Source organism: Squalius cephalus (genome assembly GCF_949319135.1).
Source record: "Squalius cephalus genome assembly, chromosome: 12".
Classification (NCBI taxonomy): Eukaryota; Metazoa; Chordata; class Actinopteri; order Cypriniformes; family Leuciscidae; genus Squalius; species Squalius cephalus.
In genome coordinates this window covers 11,387,681-11,405,015 of record NC_137133.1, presented here as the reverse complement: position 1 = coordinate 11,405,015, position 17,335 = coordinate 11,387,681, and the positions used below count along the sequence as shown (strand labels likewise).

Sequence of the window (17,335 nt, the reverse complement as noted above, 5' to 3'; positions counted from 1 at the left end):
GAGAAATACCTGTGAAATGTGGATAAATGCCAGAGGGTGGGACACATAAACAATACAGCGAAAGGAGCCAACTATGCCAGGAGCTAAAGCCCTGACGGAGCAGACTTCACACCTGCAAGCTCTCCACAGCAGCCCCTATGCAAACACTGCAAACTCAGGGAGAAAGAGATAGTCAACTGCTGATAAGATAAGACAAGACATTTCCCACATTGATGGGGCTAGAAGGAAAACTACTGTCTGAGCTGATGCTTTAATGCATTTTCAGAGGTCTTTCCTGATCAATATATTGAAGGTGAATGTGCACTTTTATCTTGATAATTCACTTTTTTTTTGGTTCTTCTCACCCCATTCCCTTCATCTTTAATATTCTGTCTTTTAAAGCCTGTATGTCAGCAAAGCATTATATTCTCAGACCCAGAGGTCCACTCCACATGCTTAAGCTCCTTCACTGAGCAACACTGTTTAGAAGTAATTACAAAAAAACAACAAAACCTCAGATTAGCTGTTATCCATTGTGAAGGTGTGAAGGTGTATGTACACAGACTGTGTGTGCATGTGAGTGACAGGAGCAGTTTTTAATGTAGATTTGACACATATCCAATAATAATCACAAAACTAAGGGCCTAATAAATATTTTATTTTATTAATTTATATTATTATTATTATTGACCAATTAATGTAGGATATTCATTTTTATGCACAAATTTATTTAACATTTATTTAATTACTATTAATAATAAAATAATATTTATTAGTATTATAATACAACATTAATTAATATCATTAATATTAAAAAACAAGCAATGTAGAGGAAAAATAGGATTCATCGTCTGAAAGAGTTTTTTTTCCACTAGATATTTATTTATTCATCATAAAATGTGTGTGTGTGTGTGTGTGTGTGTGTGTGTGTGTGTGTGTGTGTGTGTGTGTGTGTGTGTGTGTGTGTGTGTGTGTGTGTGTGTGTGTGACCCTCCTCCGTTGTTGACAGTACACAAGGTTAAAACACACCCTGGTCAGAGAAGCCTGGGAATGGAAGATTTGTTGGCAATACAAAATACTGCACAGTCATCACAGATGACAAAGTCACTACAATACAAGTGTCATATTTGTCATTTTAATATTTTAGCTTTGTTTGTTGCCATAAGTAACAAGGGGGGGAAAATCACTGAATTTGACAATGAATGTATGTCAGTGTATGTCATTACAGTGTCCAATGGCATAATCTTAACAACTGCAACGTGATCTCATGAGAATACGTGTATTTTTACGTAAAGTGTAGTTCTACCATACGTACATTTATTTACGTTTTATACACACAGAAACGTATAATACTGACGTATTTACAGCACTAAAACGTATAATATTTACGTATTGACAGCAAAAAAACTTAATTTATTTACGTATAAACAACTTTACCGACGTACAAATTTGTACGTAGCCTATTCCTATTTAACTTATGCATATTACAATCGTGGCATTAATGTTTTGACTCTGTTGCATTCAATTGTCTTATAAATTAAATTTTCAGTCGCATTTATTAATACAGTTTAACGTTACTCATATAATAACGTTACTCATAAATAATAACATTTCGCTCTGTTCGTGCCTTCTGCTGCAAACTCGTTTCGGAGGATTAGCCTACATGCTGTTAAACAACAATACACTTAAAACCCTTAAAATACCTTCTTTAATCGTTTAACCATTTTGTAATATTTGGTTTATCTACCGTGAGACACAAAAGGCGTTTTCTCCTATAGACCCATAATACACTAAAACACAACATAAATTCACAAAAGACATCAATTTTATTAGCTTGATGTAATCCAAACCTTTAGAATCCATACGTTTGCAAGAAACAGATCCAAATTCAGCCCTTTATCCAGTGATCTTCATCTCCATTTCTCAGCAGAGACAGTAAACGTCAAACGGCTCGTGGTGAATTCAAATCATAGACTGTAAGATTCAAATTCAAAAATTGCGCCCGAAGCGATATCAGTGATATCAAACGCTCATTGGCTCTCGCATGCTTCGCGATGCTTCATCGCAGATTGCGAAATGCCGTGTTTAAGTTGGTGTAGCCTACTACATTTGAAATGGAGAAGCGCGCGCGCCTTCACAGAGCGAACAGCGAACCGAAAACGGATTAACATTTTCATGGATTAATAACTTAAATTCTGCTCTGTAACGTTACCTCATACAAAACTATACTGCCAGAGAGGACTGCGACACATCGTCATGTGAACGACTTTTGGTACCGGTTTTGACATTTTCTCAATAAATACATTATTGTGATTATACGTGTCTGTCTGTTGTTTTTCTTTATAACTTAATTGTAGCCTAACGTTACGTAGTTTTAAGAAATTGTTAGGTTTAGGGGTAGGGTAGGATTAGTGGCTCAAACTATCTTTTAATGCTATATTGTTAATAAAACTGCCATTTCCCTACACATATCTGTCAATTAACAGTTACGTTTTATCCTTTTAATATTGTCTATAAAATGGGTATGTTTAGGTGTGGGAGTAACGTTAGGGTTAAGGGATCTTACATTTATAATCTATAAAATGGTAAAAGGGAAATTATACAGATATCTTTATGATATGAAATATTCGTAAATAGTTTACGTTTTTTAGCTGAAAAAACGTAATGTTACGTTTAAACGTTGCAGATACGTCCATATTATACGTTTCAGCATATATCCAAACGTACAAAAAAGTACGTTTTCTATCTTTGAAAATTACGTATTAATGCCTACGTATTAACAATGAGACCAGGCTGACAACTCATATGCGGCTGTTCATATTCATTGGTGGAATCCGATATGGCTGAACAATAGGACTGATTAGAGTGATTTTCCCTTTCCACTAACTCACAACAATGGTTTTTGTTTGACCTCTAACTTCACACCTTTCTATCCGCAGATAAGACAGTTGAAAATGCATTTAATTATATTTATTAAGGGTCAATTAGGGATGTCAGAAAGCAGGACTCTTGCCAAAAAGTAGCAAGACTCTTAACTTGATAATATAGTGCAAGATAGCTGTTGATGATAAACTGCAACAACCTAAAAGGTAATATGACTGAAACAAAAAGCACATTCTTCAAGGCAATGGTTTGTCCCACTGTCAATCATTCTTAGAAGGTTAAGATCATTTCTTCCCCCTCCAGAGTGACAACTAAATTAAACACATGTATGTCTGCCACACAGGCCCAGAGATCAGAGCATTAAGATGACAGTTTGCCTGCAGCGTTCAGCAAGACAATTTTTTTCTTTAGAACTCAATTAAAGGGGTGGGAAATGTAACACATTAACCGCCTACACAATATATTTGATACAGCAACCAGTCTTCAAGAATAGTTGGCATCATTACCTTGACAACAAGACAAAGGTGAAAAAATTGTTTGTAGTGGGGTGTCTCATCTTAAACGAGTGTGTTTACCCTTGTGGTTTTCTGAGTTTCTGCTTATTTCCCTGTCTGTCAGAATTACCTATTGAACAAGTCCTAAGCATATAGGCACACACTAATGCAAACATCCTGCATACCATGCACACTCTTAAAGGGATAGTTCACCCAAAAAATTAAATCCTGTCATCATTTACTCACCCTCAAGTTGTCCCAAACCTGTATGAATTTCTTTCCTCTGCTGAACACAAAAGAAGATATTTTTTTTAAAAGTCGTTGGGCCCATTGACTTCCATAGTATTTTTTTTTTCCCATGCTATGGAAGTCAGTGGGGTCCATCAACTGTTTGGTTAGCCTACCCATATTCTTCAAAATATATTTTGCTGTTGTTGTTCAGCTGAAGAAAGAAATTCATACAGGTTTGGGACAACTTGAGGGTGAGTAAATTATTACAGGATTTTAATTTTTGGTTAAACTATCCCTTTAAGGCCCGTTCACATAAGGAAGGTAATGCCGCGTTCCAGGCAACCTGTAACCCGTGTTTTTCCAACCTTATACCCGTGAAAGTGCACTGGAACGGCAGTCAATCCCGTGACTTCCCACCCGTGAACTCGTAGGCTACTAGATCGATGTACTCCCAGTTACGAATTGGAAAAACACGGGTTACAGGTTGCCTAGCGTTACTGTAAAGAAAACTATAACGATAACTATAGGCTATTAGCCAATGCAAAATAACACTCTATTAGCGCGCTGCAGTTATGTCATCTGTCTCTTTAAAATTGTTTGGATTCTGATTGGCTGTCAATGTTTTTATCGTTCATCAGCAAAAAAAAAAAAAAAAAAAAAAATCATTCTTAAAGTGATTCCAGCTGTGATGTGGACATTCATATTTTCATAGAATTAGAACGATTATTAATTTTAATGAACGCAAAACATAACAGCAACCAACGTATCTGTTCAACCTGGCATTTTCATTATAACCATCGGAACGCTCAACCGTAAACTTACAGCCATGATGATGTCATTTCTGGTGAAGTGAGGAAGCTGAACTCTGTTCAAACTGTGAAGCAAGTTAAATTGATCATTTTTTAAGACAAGCATGTCCAAAGAGTATGTGCCAAACCTCTGTCAGAAGAAATAAAAGAATGCTTGCGCTGACTCGTTTTGCTTACATTCCATCCGAAACTCAGCATTACAGTCAAATCAAGGGCATTTTATCCTACATTTAGCATGCGCTGATCTCACAGATAACAGCTCAGTGCGCGGTGCGAACAAACTGAAAAAAATCCCCTTTGCAAGACTGGTAAAACCAGACATGGGGGAAACCAAAGAAAGACATGCACAAACAGATGCACAAAGCACATAGACAAACACACGCTCAAGCACACATCACACTCTCGCAGACCATCACCTTCAGAAACATTATGAAAGTAGACATAATATCCCACTCCCTCCTATCTCGCTGATGTTCCTAAGTCTTCATAAATTTTAGCTTGTCAATTCATCATGAAGAATAGCCCCCTTTGTAGCCCAGGCTGGGGCAGGTGCTTAGTGGTAGCCCCCAGGCCACAGGTTTAGATGTATTGGGAACATATGGAGGGAAGGATGGAGGTTGCAAAAGGGTTGGGGTGGGTTGCTTCTGTGCAGTTGCAGTGCGACAAAGGATTCATTCATGGCCATAGTGTCGGACATGTGGAGATGCCACAAGCAATGAAACAGACAGCGGGTGGTGAACATATTTTAGTGGAATAGGGACTCACTCTCTATACCTTGATATCAAGACATAAAATGTCAATGAATGATGAATGAGGAGCATACCTTTTAAAAAGCTTTGACGTTTTGATCAATCTGGTATAAAAAATATATAGCCTAAATAAAATGAAAAAAGCAATAATAAATAAATAAAATGACAAAGAAAAACTAACTGACTACTTTAATAAATCTAAATAAAAATATAGCTGCAAGCAGCCATTACCGGGGCCAAGCAGAATAAGACGACAAGACAGGCCGACATGTCTGAAAGTGTCAGACCAACTGCAACAATGAGCAATTAAAGACATTTAAAGAGGATTTTAGGCAAAATGCCTGAAAAATCATAGAAACAATAATTAAAAATATGATTTAATGGATTATCACTTTCGACCAATAGGTGGCGCAGTTACAAAACTCATGTGATGTGGTCAGAGTGAAGTTACAATGACACATACAATGTTTGGTGTCAATATGTCAAGGCATTGCAGAGATAAAGCCTGATTAGTGCTATTAGCATCATGCCTCAACTTTGCTGCTGCGCTATACAAAAACGGTTTCGTCTGTCGACACGAAATCCATAACTTTTAGTCGGCACGGTCTGGAGATGATACGATTCGATTTTGGTGAAAATCGGACAAACGGTCTAGGAGGAGTTCGAAAAAGTAGGTTTTGAATGAAAATCAAGATGGCGGACAGGAAGTTAGGCCAAATAAGGTAAACTTGGTATCTATGTTCTCAGCTTGACCCAAGGAATCTACTAAGATGAGTTGCATTACAATAGGCCAATTTATTCAAAAGTTATTAGCAATTTTGGAAATTTTGTTATAACTTTTGACCACTAGGTGGCGCTGTTTCTAAATATGTTGGGTACCTTCAGGGGATGGTGCAGATGGCACATTCTGAGTTTTGTAATATTACACCAATGCATTTGTTTAGTATAGCATTTTATTTCACAAAACTGTATTGAAGTCAATGGGAATTTCATGTTTTGTTCTATTATAGCGCCACCAAGAGGCTCAGTCCAACCATTTTTTTTATGTGTCCTCAGAGTGAGCCCATACATATGTGTGTCGATTTTGGTGAAAATATCTCAATTATCTTCGGAGTTATAGACATTTATATGAAAAAACACGTAAAAAATGACTGACACATGACTTTAATTGGAATTTACTACCTCTAGACATCCATATTTTCGCATTTGGGCTTTGACGTTTAGTTAACAAGCTATGATTCCAAACTTCTGACGGTGGTTTCGTCTCGATCGGACAAACGGTTTCGAAGATATCGCCTAATGTTTTTTAAGTGCTAAATCACAACGCTACACAAACCGTAAGGCGAAACCTAGCATGTTTGGTATTGTTGGACTCGGCAAGGATTCAGGAGTCTAAAGAGATGAGTCTCCTGAAAATAAGTCAACCACACCCAAAGTTATAAGCATTTGAAAAAAAAAATTCACCACTAGGTGGCGCTGTTTCGAAACTTCTCAGGCTCCTTCAGGGCATCGTGCTGATGACCCACACCAAGTTTCGTAACAATTCGTTAATGCGTTCATAAAATACAGCATTTTAGCACATAATTCAAAATGGCCGACAGTCAAAATAGCCGATATGGTAAAATTGGATATCAGTCGACTCGGCATGTCGCCCTGAATCTAACGAGACCAATTTTATGATTTTTGGACAAACTGTTCAGAAGTTATAAGCAAAAATAGCCATTTTTCATATCTCCGGACCAGTAGGTGGCGCTGCGCCGAAACGCAGCATGTAGCCTCAGGTCATGCTTGTGAGTACATGTACCAAGTTTGGTCTGAATACGATAAACCGTTGCGGAGATACAGCCTTACGACTGTTTTTGCTAGCGCTACGTAAAATGTATTCATGCGTTTATCGAAAACGGTTTGACGAATCAACAAGATTTTAATAACTTTTTGTCACCACTGCCTGAAGATGATCCGATTCAATTTTCGTGCAAATCGGACAAACCGTCTAGGACGAGTTCGAAAAAGTACCTTTTTAGGAAAATTCAAAATGGCGGCCATGTTTTTATGACGGAAAATGACGATATAGGGTGCAATCGAATCGGCATGAGCTCAGGAATCAGAGGAAAAAAGGATTTCGCTGATTGGCCTTACGGTTCAAAAGTTATTAGCAAAGTAAAAGTGAAACTTTGGACAGGTGGTGGCGCTAGAGGGAATGACTTAGACACACCAAAATTGGTGTACTTAATGTTGGGACTGTCCTCTATCAGAATGTCAAACCAAAACAACTTTCCCGCAATCGGTTCTATGGGCTGCCATAGACTCCAAGAGCGGAAGAAGAAGAAGAATAATAATAATAAGAACGCGAACGGATACAATAGGTGCCTCCGCACCTTCGGTGCTTGGCCCCTAATAAATAAAAACAGTTATTCAGTGAATAATGAACTTGTCTAAACCACCTCAGGGAGCTTTGAAAGTTGATCAATCTGGGATCAACAACAAACAAAAAAGAATGAATGAACGAACATTTCAGAGAAAAGATATTGGGTCTCCTTCATTCTTTCTCTCTCTCTCTCTCTCTCTCTCTCTCTCTCTCTCTCTCTCTCTCTCTCTCTCTCTCTCTCTCTCTCTCTCTCTGTTTGGTCTCTTTTGGCCCTTCAACTGAAGCATTGTGATGGATTTGGTTGCATGTGTTTTGGATCATCTGCTGAAGCTCCAGGTATACTGAGGATTTAAACTGGCAGGAAATTCTCTGGTGAATTCCAACACCCAGCCCCCTTTGACAAACTTATCATCCCACTCTTACACATTGATTCAACCAGGGAAATCTTCACAAGCCACCCAAGCAGCTAGTGAACAGAAACTAACAACGAGAATGGACTATTTTAAATTGTAAAGAAAAAAAAAAAGAAGAAAAAAAAAAAAGCATGCAAGACATAAATCACATAAAACTTAGCAGTGTGCACATATGGATGTGCATGAGCGCAAGCCAATATGCTCCATTTACAATGATGGATTGTAAAGAAACACATCATCACAACATTTCATCATACACTGATTAGAGATAACATCCTTGTAAAGAGTTGATATTTCTATCAACAAGCCTTGTAGAGATTGACAAAGTGCTTATAACAATGATTTAAAATATTCAGCAACAACAACAACAAAAAACCTATACATCATCCTCCATTGTCTCTAATTGTTTCTAACAGACAATTTAAACCAATTATCAGCTAACAAAAGCCATGCCCACAACAACAGGCAACACTTCACCTAATCTAAACTGGAAATCTAAGGGATAAAGGTAGCACTGTGGCCATTATACAGCTGCATGCTCCCAAGGTTATACAGAGGTCTTATCCTGATGTTTGTAATTCACCATAACACAACTTCATGACAGCTCACTTCATTACATAGTCCATTCCTGATGGCTGAACATCCCAGACATAGTTTACTGCCTTTCCCCTGCATGGGCTTCTATAAGCACTGGACAGTATAAAGTCTGGTACCTACGTACCTTCATTCCATCTTCATACCAAGAGCATGTGAATGCAGGGTTGTGCACAGAGCTGCTGCCAGGCATTCTGTTTGTGCTGGGTTTAATTTTAGGGATGCAATCACATCAAACTTCCCTTTGCTTTTGTGGGAGGCTTCTGGGGCCTCCTGTCAGCTGTTGCGGTTGTTGGCTCCCATACAGACCTTCAGTTTCCAGTAAACAGCATGACAAACTGAAAAAAAGTGCAATCAAGAGGCAGATTGTCAGTGCCTGTCTGACAAATGGACAGACATAAACAGATGGAAGTTGCAGTGCAATATTTGAGACTCAGAAAATGCTTGTTTCTAACACAACCTAAATAAATAAATAGCATTGCATAATTTAGTTATTTTTCATATTTCTTTAATTTAATGTCTTTAAGTTAAAGGTGAAGCTTTCTAGACAATACACTATATCTCCAAAATAAACGTAAACATATACTCAAAATGACAGTATGACATTAAGCAAAACATTGGCTCTTAGATTTAATTGTCTAAAAGTCAAATAGAGGAGTGTTGTAGCATAATTTGCTTCAATTTCTGCAACTTAGATTTATTTATTTATTTATTTATTTTGCTTTCTGTGTCTCACACTTATATATTCCCATATTTATCTGCAATAAATTAAAGAAGTTTGTAAATATATTTGAACTCAAAACTGTGAAAAATTATTGTCAAGTACAAAGAGTCCTGTTGTTATAACCAATGGGGTTTTAAAGTTTGTGTATGAATAATTTATTGTGGTAATCCAAAATTTCACCATCAGTTCACTTTAAACATTTGAATAAAAATAGTAAATATTTTAGTTTAAAAGCAAATCAAATTTATAAACACATAAAGCAGGCTAACAACTTTAAAAACACTGTGTGTGTGTGCTTAAATACAAGTCATTGGAAAACATATGTATACAAAAACGTATACAGAAAATGTGTGTGTGTGTGTGTGTGTGTGTGTGTGTGTGTGTGTGTGTGTGTGTGTGTGTGTGTGTGTATATATATATATATACACACTTCACCTAATCTAAACTGGAAATTTAGATTTTTGTTTCAACTTAAAAATGTAAGTGTTTCACTGTGCTGCCTTAAATTTGTAAGTTTAGTGAAGTTGAAATGTTATAGATAAAAAAAAGAATATAGAGTTATATAGAATAAAGTTGACTAGACTCTATTAAACAACTGAAATTTATCATTTCAGTTCAGTCAACTTGAAATGTAAAGTTGTCCCAACTCAAATTATATTTTCATTTTACTTGTTTTATAGTCCAGTCTACTTTATTTTAAGTTTACTCAACTTAAAATGTGAAGATATCTTAATTGAGCATACAGATATGCTCATTCAGATGATAGTCTTTAAATATTCATTAACAGATCATGACATAAAATCGTATCACCTCTGGAGTGTAGTGATATCGCCTATTAAGCTCATTTGTTTTTACTACTCATTCTTCAAGAAAAGGCATGTTTTGGCCTCATAGCAGTCAGTGATGACACAATCTGAACAGGAAGCAACTACTTTGTACATGTGAAAATGTGAAAACTCGTTCTTAGTATTGTGTGAGGACGAAGTGCAGCCTGCATTACCTTGCGCAGGTACCCGCGTTATAAATGGCACCCTTGATGGACGTTCCCAGCGCAAACATTTGTCTTCACATCCCAGTCGCTCCACCCCGCAGGGCCAGAGCGGCGAATCAAAATGCGCTCAGGACTTGGACTCCTTTCCAACGTGGGCTGTGGAGTTAAACTTGTAGTGGAACGGGGGACGCCAGATCTTATCCACACCACACAGTGGCCAGATACCTGATCGTGCTTGGATGGAGGGGCGAAACCCGATCGCCTGATGTGCTGCCTGAAACCCAGAGGAGTGACTTATCAGGACGCGTTCAAAATGTCTTCTTCCTCAAGCGAGGTCATTAGTGCCGATGAGATCAAGAGGGAGAATCGTGGGAGTGTCAAGCTGTCAGTGCTGGACCCCGCGGAGTTGCAGATGGAGAATGCCGAACTTTTGGACTGCTCGCCGGCCTCCCTGGCCTTTTCCCCAGAGCAGGTCGCGTGCGTCTGCGAAGCGCTGCTGCAGGGTGGGAACGTGGAGCGCCTGGCCAGGTTCCTCTGGTCACTTCCGCAGAGTGACCTGCTGCAGGGGAACGAGAGCATCTTGAAAGCTCAAGCGATAGTCGCGTTCCACCAGGCCCGCTACCAAGAGCTCTACTGCATTTTGGAGAACCACAGTTTCAGTCCGTCAAACCATTCGTCCCTGCAGGATATGTGGTACAAGGCGCGCTACACCGAGGCGGAGAAGGCGCGGGGCAGACCGCTGGGTGCCGTGGACAAGTATCGCTTACGCAGGAAATATCCGCTGCCTCGGACAATCTGGGACGGAGAGGAGACAGTGTATTGTTTCAAAGAGAGGTCTAGGAACGCGCTGAAGGAAATGTACAAGCGGAACCGGTACCCATCTCCAGCCGAGAAACGAAATCTGGCTAAAATGACAGGACTTTCTCTGACGCAGGTCAGCAACTGGTTCAAAAACAGGAGGCAGAGAGACAGAAATCCATCCGAGGCGCAGTCAAAAAGGTAGGACGCAGTTATAGTTGTATCTAAATCGTTGACTGAGAGGGGGGCACGGATGATGGAATGCGCGAGACCGAATGGAGGACACGTTTCATCAATGTTTTGAAATACGAAGCTTTGAGCGCTTCTAGGTGTAGTTTTAAAGAACGTGGAGACCGTGACGCGTTCACTCTTAAAAAATTAAGGTTCTTCAGTGGTTCTTTGAAGTCACATAGTGTTATCAACGAATCATTTTCTTATTTAAAGCCATTTTGGCTGTAGGCTATATAGGGTTCTTGAGTTGGCTTTCACAAAAAGTTGTTTATGTTGCTCTGAAACCTTTGAAATCAATTTTAAAGTACATTTTTGAAGTAGGCCTACATATGATTTCCAAAAGAATTGGAGAATAAAACGTTCTTTGAAGAATTGTTTAAAAGTTCTTCTTTGACATGCAAAAACAAGATTTGGAGTAGAGTCTGTTCAGCTAATCAATAAGCCTCTTTTAACGATGTAGACATTTTATAAATTGTGAGATTTAATTAAAAGGGTCACATTAATTGGATAAGCAAAACAAAGAGCTGACAAACAATTTAACAGACGTGTGTATTTGCTTTCAAACACTACCAAAACAGACCATCGGCTTACTTTAGATATGATCAGCCATTGCATTACCATAGCCATTGTCTATGTTTGTTTCTGGATTTTAAAGCCATTGTCCCACCCTGATAATCACTCAGGGGGATCTGCACTCAATCTCCTGACGTGGCCAAAATCCTCTTCACAGCTTGAGGCAACTGAGGCAGATAAGAAGCAGCTCTGTATTTGTAAACTTTTGCTTGCATCTTGATTGTATGACACAGAGTTTCAAGCTGCGGTGGAAATAACTCTTAACCATACCGCCCGCAAAATGTTGCTTTTATCATAAATAATAAATCTTAAGTCTCGTAAATAAGGGATGTCAGTTTTTTCCGTATGAGTCTGCAGTGAGCATTAGCTTTGATGTTGCACTGTCACCCTGACAAAGATAATTATTCATTGTTCGAACGAAGATGCCCATGAACTCCTTATGCGAGCCTTTTGAATCAGAAAAGATCAACGGTTTGTCGTGTCAATAAGATCTTTGTATATCTATGCGACTTGCTCGAGTCTCTCTGAACGATCTACCCGCAGCTGTCATAGTCTGTAAAGAGACCCTCCAAATGCCTCCAAGAGCTCAGATCCTTTTATCTGATTTTTGACCCGCGGGGGCAAGAAGTCAACTTTAGAAATGATGGCTGAGATATTTACAGAAAATGATTTTATTATAGCGGTCTGTTTTTAGAAGCGCACAAGAGGTTGACTTTTACAGTAGCCTATTTGTGATTTCAATGTGCTTACAAGTTAATCAATTGGTTTATAAAGTCTATTTCCTAAAGTGTATCTACACAAGTGCATATAGGCTACTGATAAAGCAGCTAGTGCTTATACGTTTTTAATTTTCAGTTTATTTTTTTTAATTTGCTGATTAACAGAGAAACAAAGAAACTAAGAGATCTATTAGAAATGTTACACACAGAACACATAAGGCATTATAAAATGACTATGGACATTTTTTCTGGAAAATATGAAGTAAACTACAACAATTCAAAATGAAAAGAGTAAATTCCCAAGAGTGCAAATGGTGGATGACTATGTAGGGAAAAAAGCAATTTCTCATGCAAAACACATTTTCAGCACCGTTTTTTCAGCACTCACATGCACACAAACCAAAGGGTCTATTTCTTAAACAATGATTTTTTTTTCTTTTTCTTTTTTCAGCGAGTCAGATAATCACAGCACAGAAGATGAGTCCAGTAAAGGCCAGGAGGACTTGTCACCACGTCCCCTCTCCAGCGGCTCTTCTAGCTCAGTCGCACATGGAACAGCCCCCCCTACAGTTTACTTGGATGGAGGAACAACCACCGTCATCCAACAAATTGGAGATGTAAAAATGCCCTCACACGCAGCTGGAGGAATGAGTTTTAACGGTGACCTAGCGAGCGTGAATGCTCACTACATCAACGGTGGAGGCTACGTTCAATCACACAGTAGCAATGCTCTCCTGAATGGACTTGGCACCACAAGTGGCCATTTCTTGACCTTTGATCCCCAGAGGGTCTCCCATCACAGTCAGGAGAGGCTGTTAGGTGGGTCTTCTGTGTCTTATGCTCCATTCCCAATGGGGGTTTCTGAACCTGCCCCTGGAAAGCTAGACGCCATGCAGACTCTAGTTTCCAATGCTGAAGATGGAGTTATTTCTTCAGTGGTCTCCTTTGCTTCGGCCCCCTCCACGCCATCTACTACCTCAGGAGCCCTTCATCTCAGCAGTTACAGTGTGGTCAATCTCCAAGGAAATGAAACCACCATGGGTCTTCCTCCTCTAATGCTGCCACCATCCTCAACATCATCCACTCACGGTAGGAGGACCTTATTCAATTAGATGGGATGTTCACCCAAAAATACAATGACTGTATGACTGACTTTCTGCAGAACACTTAAGGAACATATTTTGTTCTGTCTCAGTGTCTTTTTGTGCATTCAATGAATGTCAACAACGTTGTTGTCTGCCACTTCCAGTTTAAAACGTCTGATTTGCGCCTCTGTGTCTCATGCATATGTCTTTGAAGATACAATAACAACAATACCTAAAGTAGTCGGAGCACTTCTAGTGAGCTCATAAGAGCCAGAGTAATTACATCATCGCTTTGGAGAATAAGACTGAACATTTATGCGGTTAAGCTTGCCAAAAGTGACCGCAGAGCTAGATGCAAAAGAGCAGAGGTTTTGCAAGAGAGCCTTGTTGGTCGCGGGCAGTTGGAGAGTATTGTGGGTAAAACTGTGAGAGGCATGTGAGGGTCCAGGTCAACTGGCTAGAGGATCATACCAAACGCAGGCCTCTCAACACGGTCCCCACCTCCCCTTCATGGCCCTAACCACTCACTAATGGTTCTTTCCATGAATATTTTATGGCCACATCAATAACAGCAAGGCTAGCTGCGTTCTGCTCCTCTCTCGCTCGTCTGTTTTATCCTTTAATATGCAGTTTACGAGCCACATAAAAACAAACCCACCCCTGGCTGAACTTTTGATTTAGAAGGAAAACAGTTGGGCCCAAACGATCCAGCAAGAAAAAGACGATATTAAAATTGTTTAGCCGAAACCCTGTTTCCTTGTGCCCATAATTTTCAAGGCAATTCAATAAAATATGTCTTCATAAAAGCACAAAGTTTGATTTCCAGTGCCTCACAAATACAAAGAAACATTAGCAATTTCCTTGCAATGCCATTCTTGTCTATGGAGCCAAAACTAGTGAGATGTAATTTCAGATTTTGTTCAAAATGTACAAGTCAGATGGAAGGAAAATATGTTCCTGACCACCTTTACACAACAGCCCTCACAAGCAATGACTGCGGGAAGCTACAGAAAACTTGTAGAAAACGTTGGTTCTAGTTTCAGAAAGTGAGCTAGTAAAGCGAGGGGAGGAGGAGTTCGGGCTCTGTGATTATTTATCAGACATTTGTGCAAGCCTAATGGAAGAAAAGTGTCTGGCCAAAAGCCAGAGGCTGTCACTGCAAGAGACATGTGCCAAGAACCACATTCTAGAGTTACAAGGAAATCATAGCGAGTCTAACCGCAAACAGAAAATGAAAAAGGTGTTTCATTTTACAGTTCACTTGAAAAGTTCTGAAGAAAAGAAGGAAAAGAAGTACAAAAAGATAGACTGAAAGAATGAAAGAGAGAGAAAAAGATGCGAGCTTCTTGAGATAGCAACAAAGGAGTCCCATCTGGATAAACAGATCACACCTTCACGCTCTGTCCTTTCTCTCTCATCCATTCTCAAATGAGTTGTATTAAACTGGGAGGGTTGATGTCCAGGCCATTCTGCAGAGGCGTTTGGGTTTACCTTGAAGTCACAGCACAATATGTGAACTATGTTATTTTGAATAGTTTTGACCAATGGTTTTGTGCACTGAATGAAAAGGGAAAGTCTGTTTTCTCTAATGATATAAATATTATGGTTCTACATAATACAAAATAATAATTAAAATCTTAACTGTTCACTTAAAAAAAAAAAAAAACTGCCATTTTTGACAGCATTAGGAAATTTATGTAAACATAGGCCTACATAAAATAATTAAGTAATCAGAGAAAATGTAAAACATATTAATTTATAATATAGCCTACTTCATACATTTAACAATATATTTATGAATTGTGCAATAAGCTCTTCTTTAAAATTCAGTTTTCTTGCTAACTAACGCGGCTAATGATATGATGCGGCTAACTAATGATGCCGCTACAGCGATCTGCCCACGATACATTAAACGGTTTAAAAACGGTACAAAACGGTATTTAAATTTAGAATTTCAAACAATTTAAGACACACCAAAAACAATATACATATATATATATATTTTTAATAATCCTGTTTTAAACAACTGCAACTTCCGGCGCGTCACATATAGCCTATTCAATAGTTTATGAGGCTTACTAGAGATGGAGAACTACATTTACTAAACTGGATTTCATTTTCTCTTTTATCCTCTATACAGGCTCTGCTCCTTTGGGCAATGTGGTCAGTGACTCTCCCCAGCACTCGAGCCAAACTCTGCTCTACACCCAGACTGTGAAGCAGGAGCCTTTGGATGTGTCTGGAAACTACACTTATCATTCTGAAATGCCCCTGGACCAAGGAGGCAACCTGGGCTACACAGCCTCCCTTTTCCTTTCGTCTTCCTCCTCTAGTGGTTCTCTTCAACCTACCGTAACAGCCACAGTCACCTCTGCCCTCTCCAGCACCGAGGTACATCACGCTCTGAGTCAAGCTGGACGTGGTCTCCAAGAGAACAGTGTAGCCCTGTCTTCAGACTACAGGTCTCAAGATGTCCAGCTGCCCAACAGCCTGCATGTTGCTTCTAGGGCAGGAGAAGGCCCAGTCAGGGTTGTTTGTGGGGATCTGGACATGGAAGGGAAAGAGCTGGCCAAGCTGCAGACTGTACAGATGGACGATGATGGAAGCGACCTCTGATGATGTCATTAAAAATTAAGAGCAGCATTTCGACAGGTTTCGTCTCACCACACTGTGCTCTTACGGACTCTGTAAGCACAAATCATTCTCAAATGAACCCTACCGATGGATATAAAATATGAACAGTGCCTTCCTGTCCTCAGATATCCCAACTTGCACTAAGAGGGCTGCAGAATGTACCAGGCAATGCACTGACCTTTTGAAGATTATTTGGCTGCAGTGTCTTTACTCGCACCTCAAAACATGTACGAAAAGACCCATTAAAAAGCACAAAACAAATGTGCTCTGAATCAAAAAAAAAAAAAAAAAAATGCAGCTTTTTTCATTTTACAAGATTTTACTGAAGCACAGATTTTTGTTGTTGTTGTTTATGGTCTTTTGTATTTAAATTCTTTGAGTGTGACGATGCAAATGTGATAAAGCTTATTTTGTTATGTTTGACTTGAGGAATTTTATGTTACAGAATTATTGATTCAAACATACAACTCTATGCATCCCAGTGTGGACTTTGTTTTTTTTTGTTTTTTTGTAAAGTAGCCTATATAATCTTGACCATTAACTGGTCACATGTGCCTTCCTCATAAGCTGTCAATATATTAGGAAGCTAGGCTAGACAACGAGACATTTGTTTTTTAGAATTTATGAGAAATAACTGAAGTATGAGTGTTTGTTTTTCTTGATTTGTGTGCAGACTGTTTTAAAATGATTTGGGCATATGCTGTCATTTACTTTATCTTTAGAAAATGCCCGGCACTAAGTTCTTTGATCCTTGCAGGACAAGAAGAATATTCTTAAGGTGTGGTCACATTTATTGTAGTTCAGCAAATTTCATTGGCGGAATGCAGTCATTTCAATAGGAATCCACAATTGGGATATTTTGCATTAGGGTGAAAGGTTTCCCCTCACAGATTTCACAACAGGTTCAAATTAGTCTCGCAAATTCACTGCATTGACCTACAGAAAGCTGCTTTGCTTGAAAGTGACTTCAGTTCATCAAATATCGCTACAATATTGAAAATAGACAAATGACATTTTCTGTCTCCAAATTTTGCTAAGATTTCACTAATGTGACCGCACC

General features: G+C 38.9%; 2 protein-coding genes across 2 annotated transcripts in view; one reads left to right on the top strand and one right to left on the bottom strand.

Annotated features, from left to right (window-relative positions):
• prkchb (protein kinase C, eta, b) overlaps window positions 1-10,315 on the bottom strand; it is a 48,251-nt gene extending 37,936 nt beyond the window's left edge. Inside the window, exons 1-2 of the mRNA XM_079887342.1 lie at window positions 10,245-10,315; window positions 8,648-8,858 (exon numbers count right to left, since the gene is read on the bottom strand). Coding sequence (XP_079743468.1) covers window positions 8,648-8,713 — 66 coding nt within the window. The 5' untranslated portion in view covers window positions 8,714-8,858; window positions 10,245-10,315. The remainder of the gene's footprint in view (window positions 1-8,647; window positions 8,859-10,244) is intronic.
• A 185-nt stretch (window positions 10,316-10,500) lies between these two features.
• six4b (SIX homeobox 4b) lies at window positions 10,501-16,756 on the top strand (the record flags this gene model as incomplete). The annotated part of the gene is made up of 3 exons (XM_079887343.1): window positions 10,501-11,234; window positions 13,008-13,645; window positions 15,782-16,756. 3 exons carry the CDS (start codon window positions 10,501-10,503, stop codon window positions 16,255-16,257), a joined length of 1,848 nt encoding a protein of 615 aa, XP_079743469.1. The 3' UTR covers window positions 16,258-16,756.
• Between the last annotated feature and the right edge of the window lie 579 nt (window positions 16,757-17,335).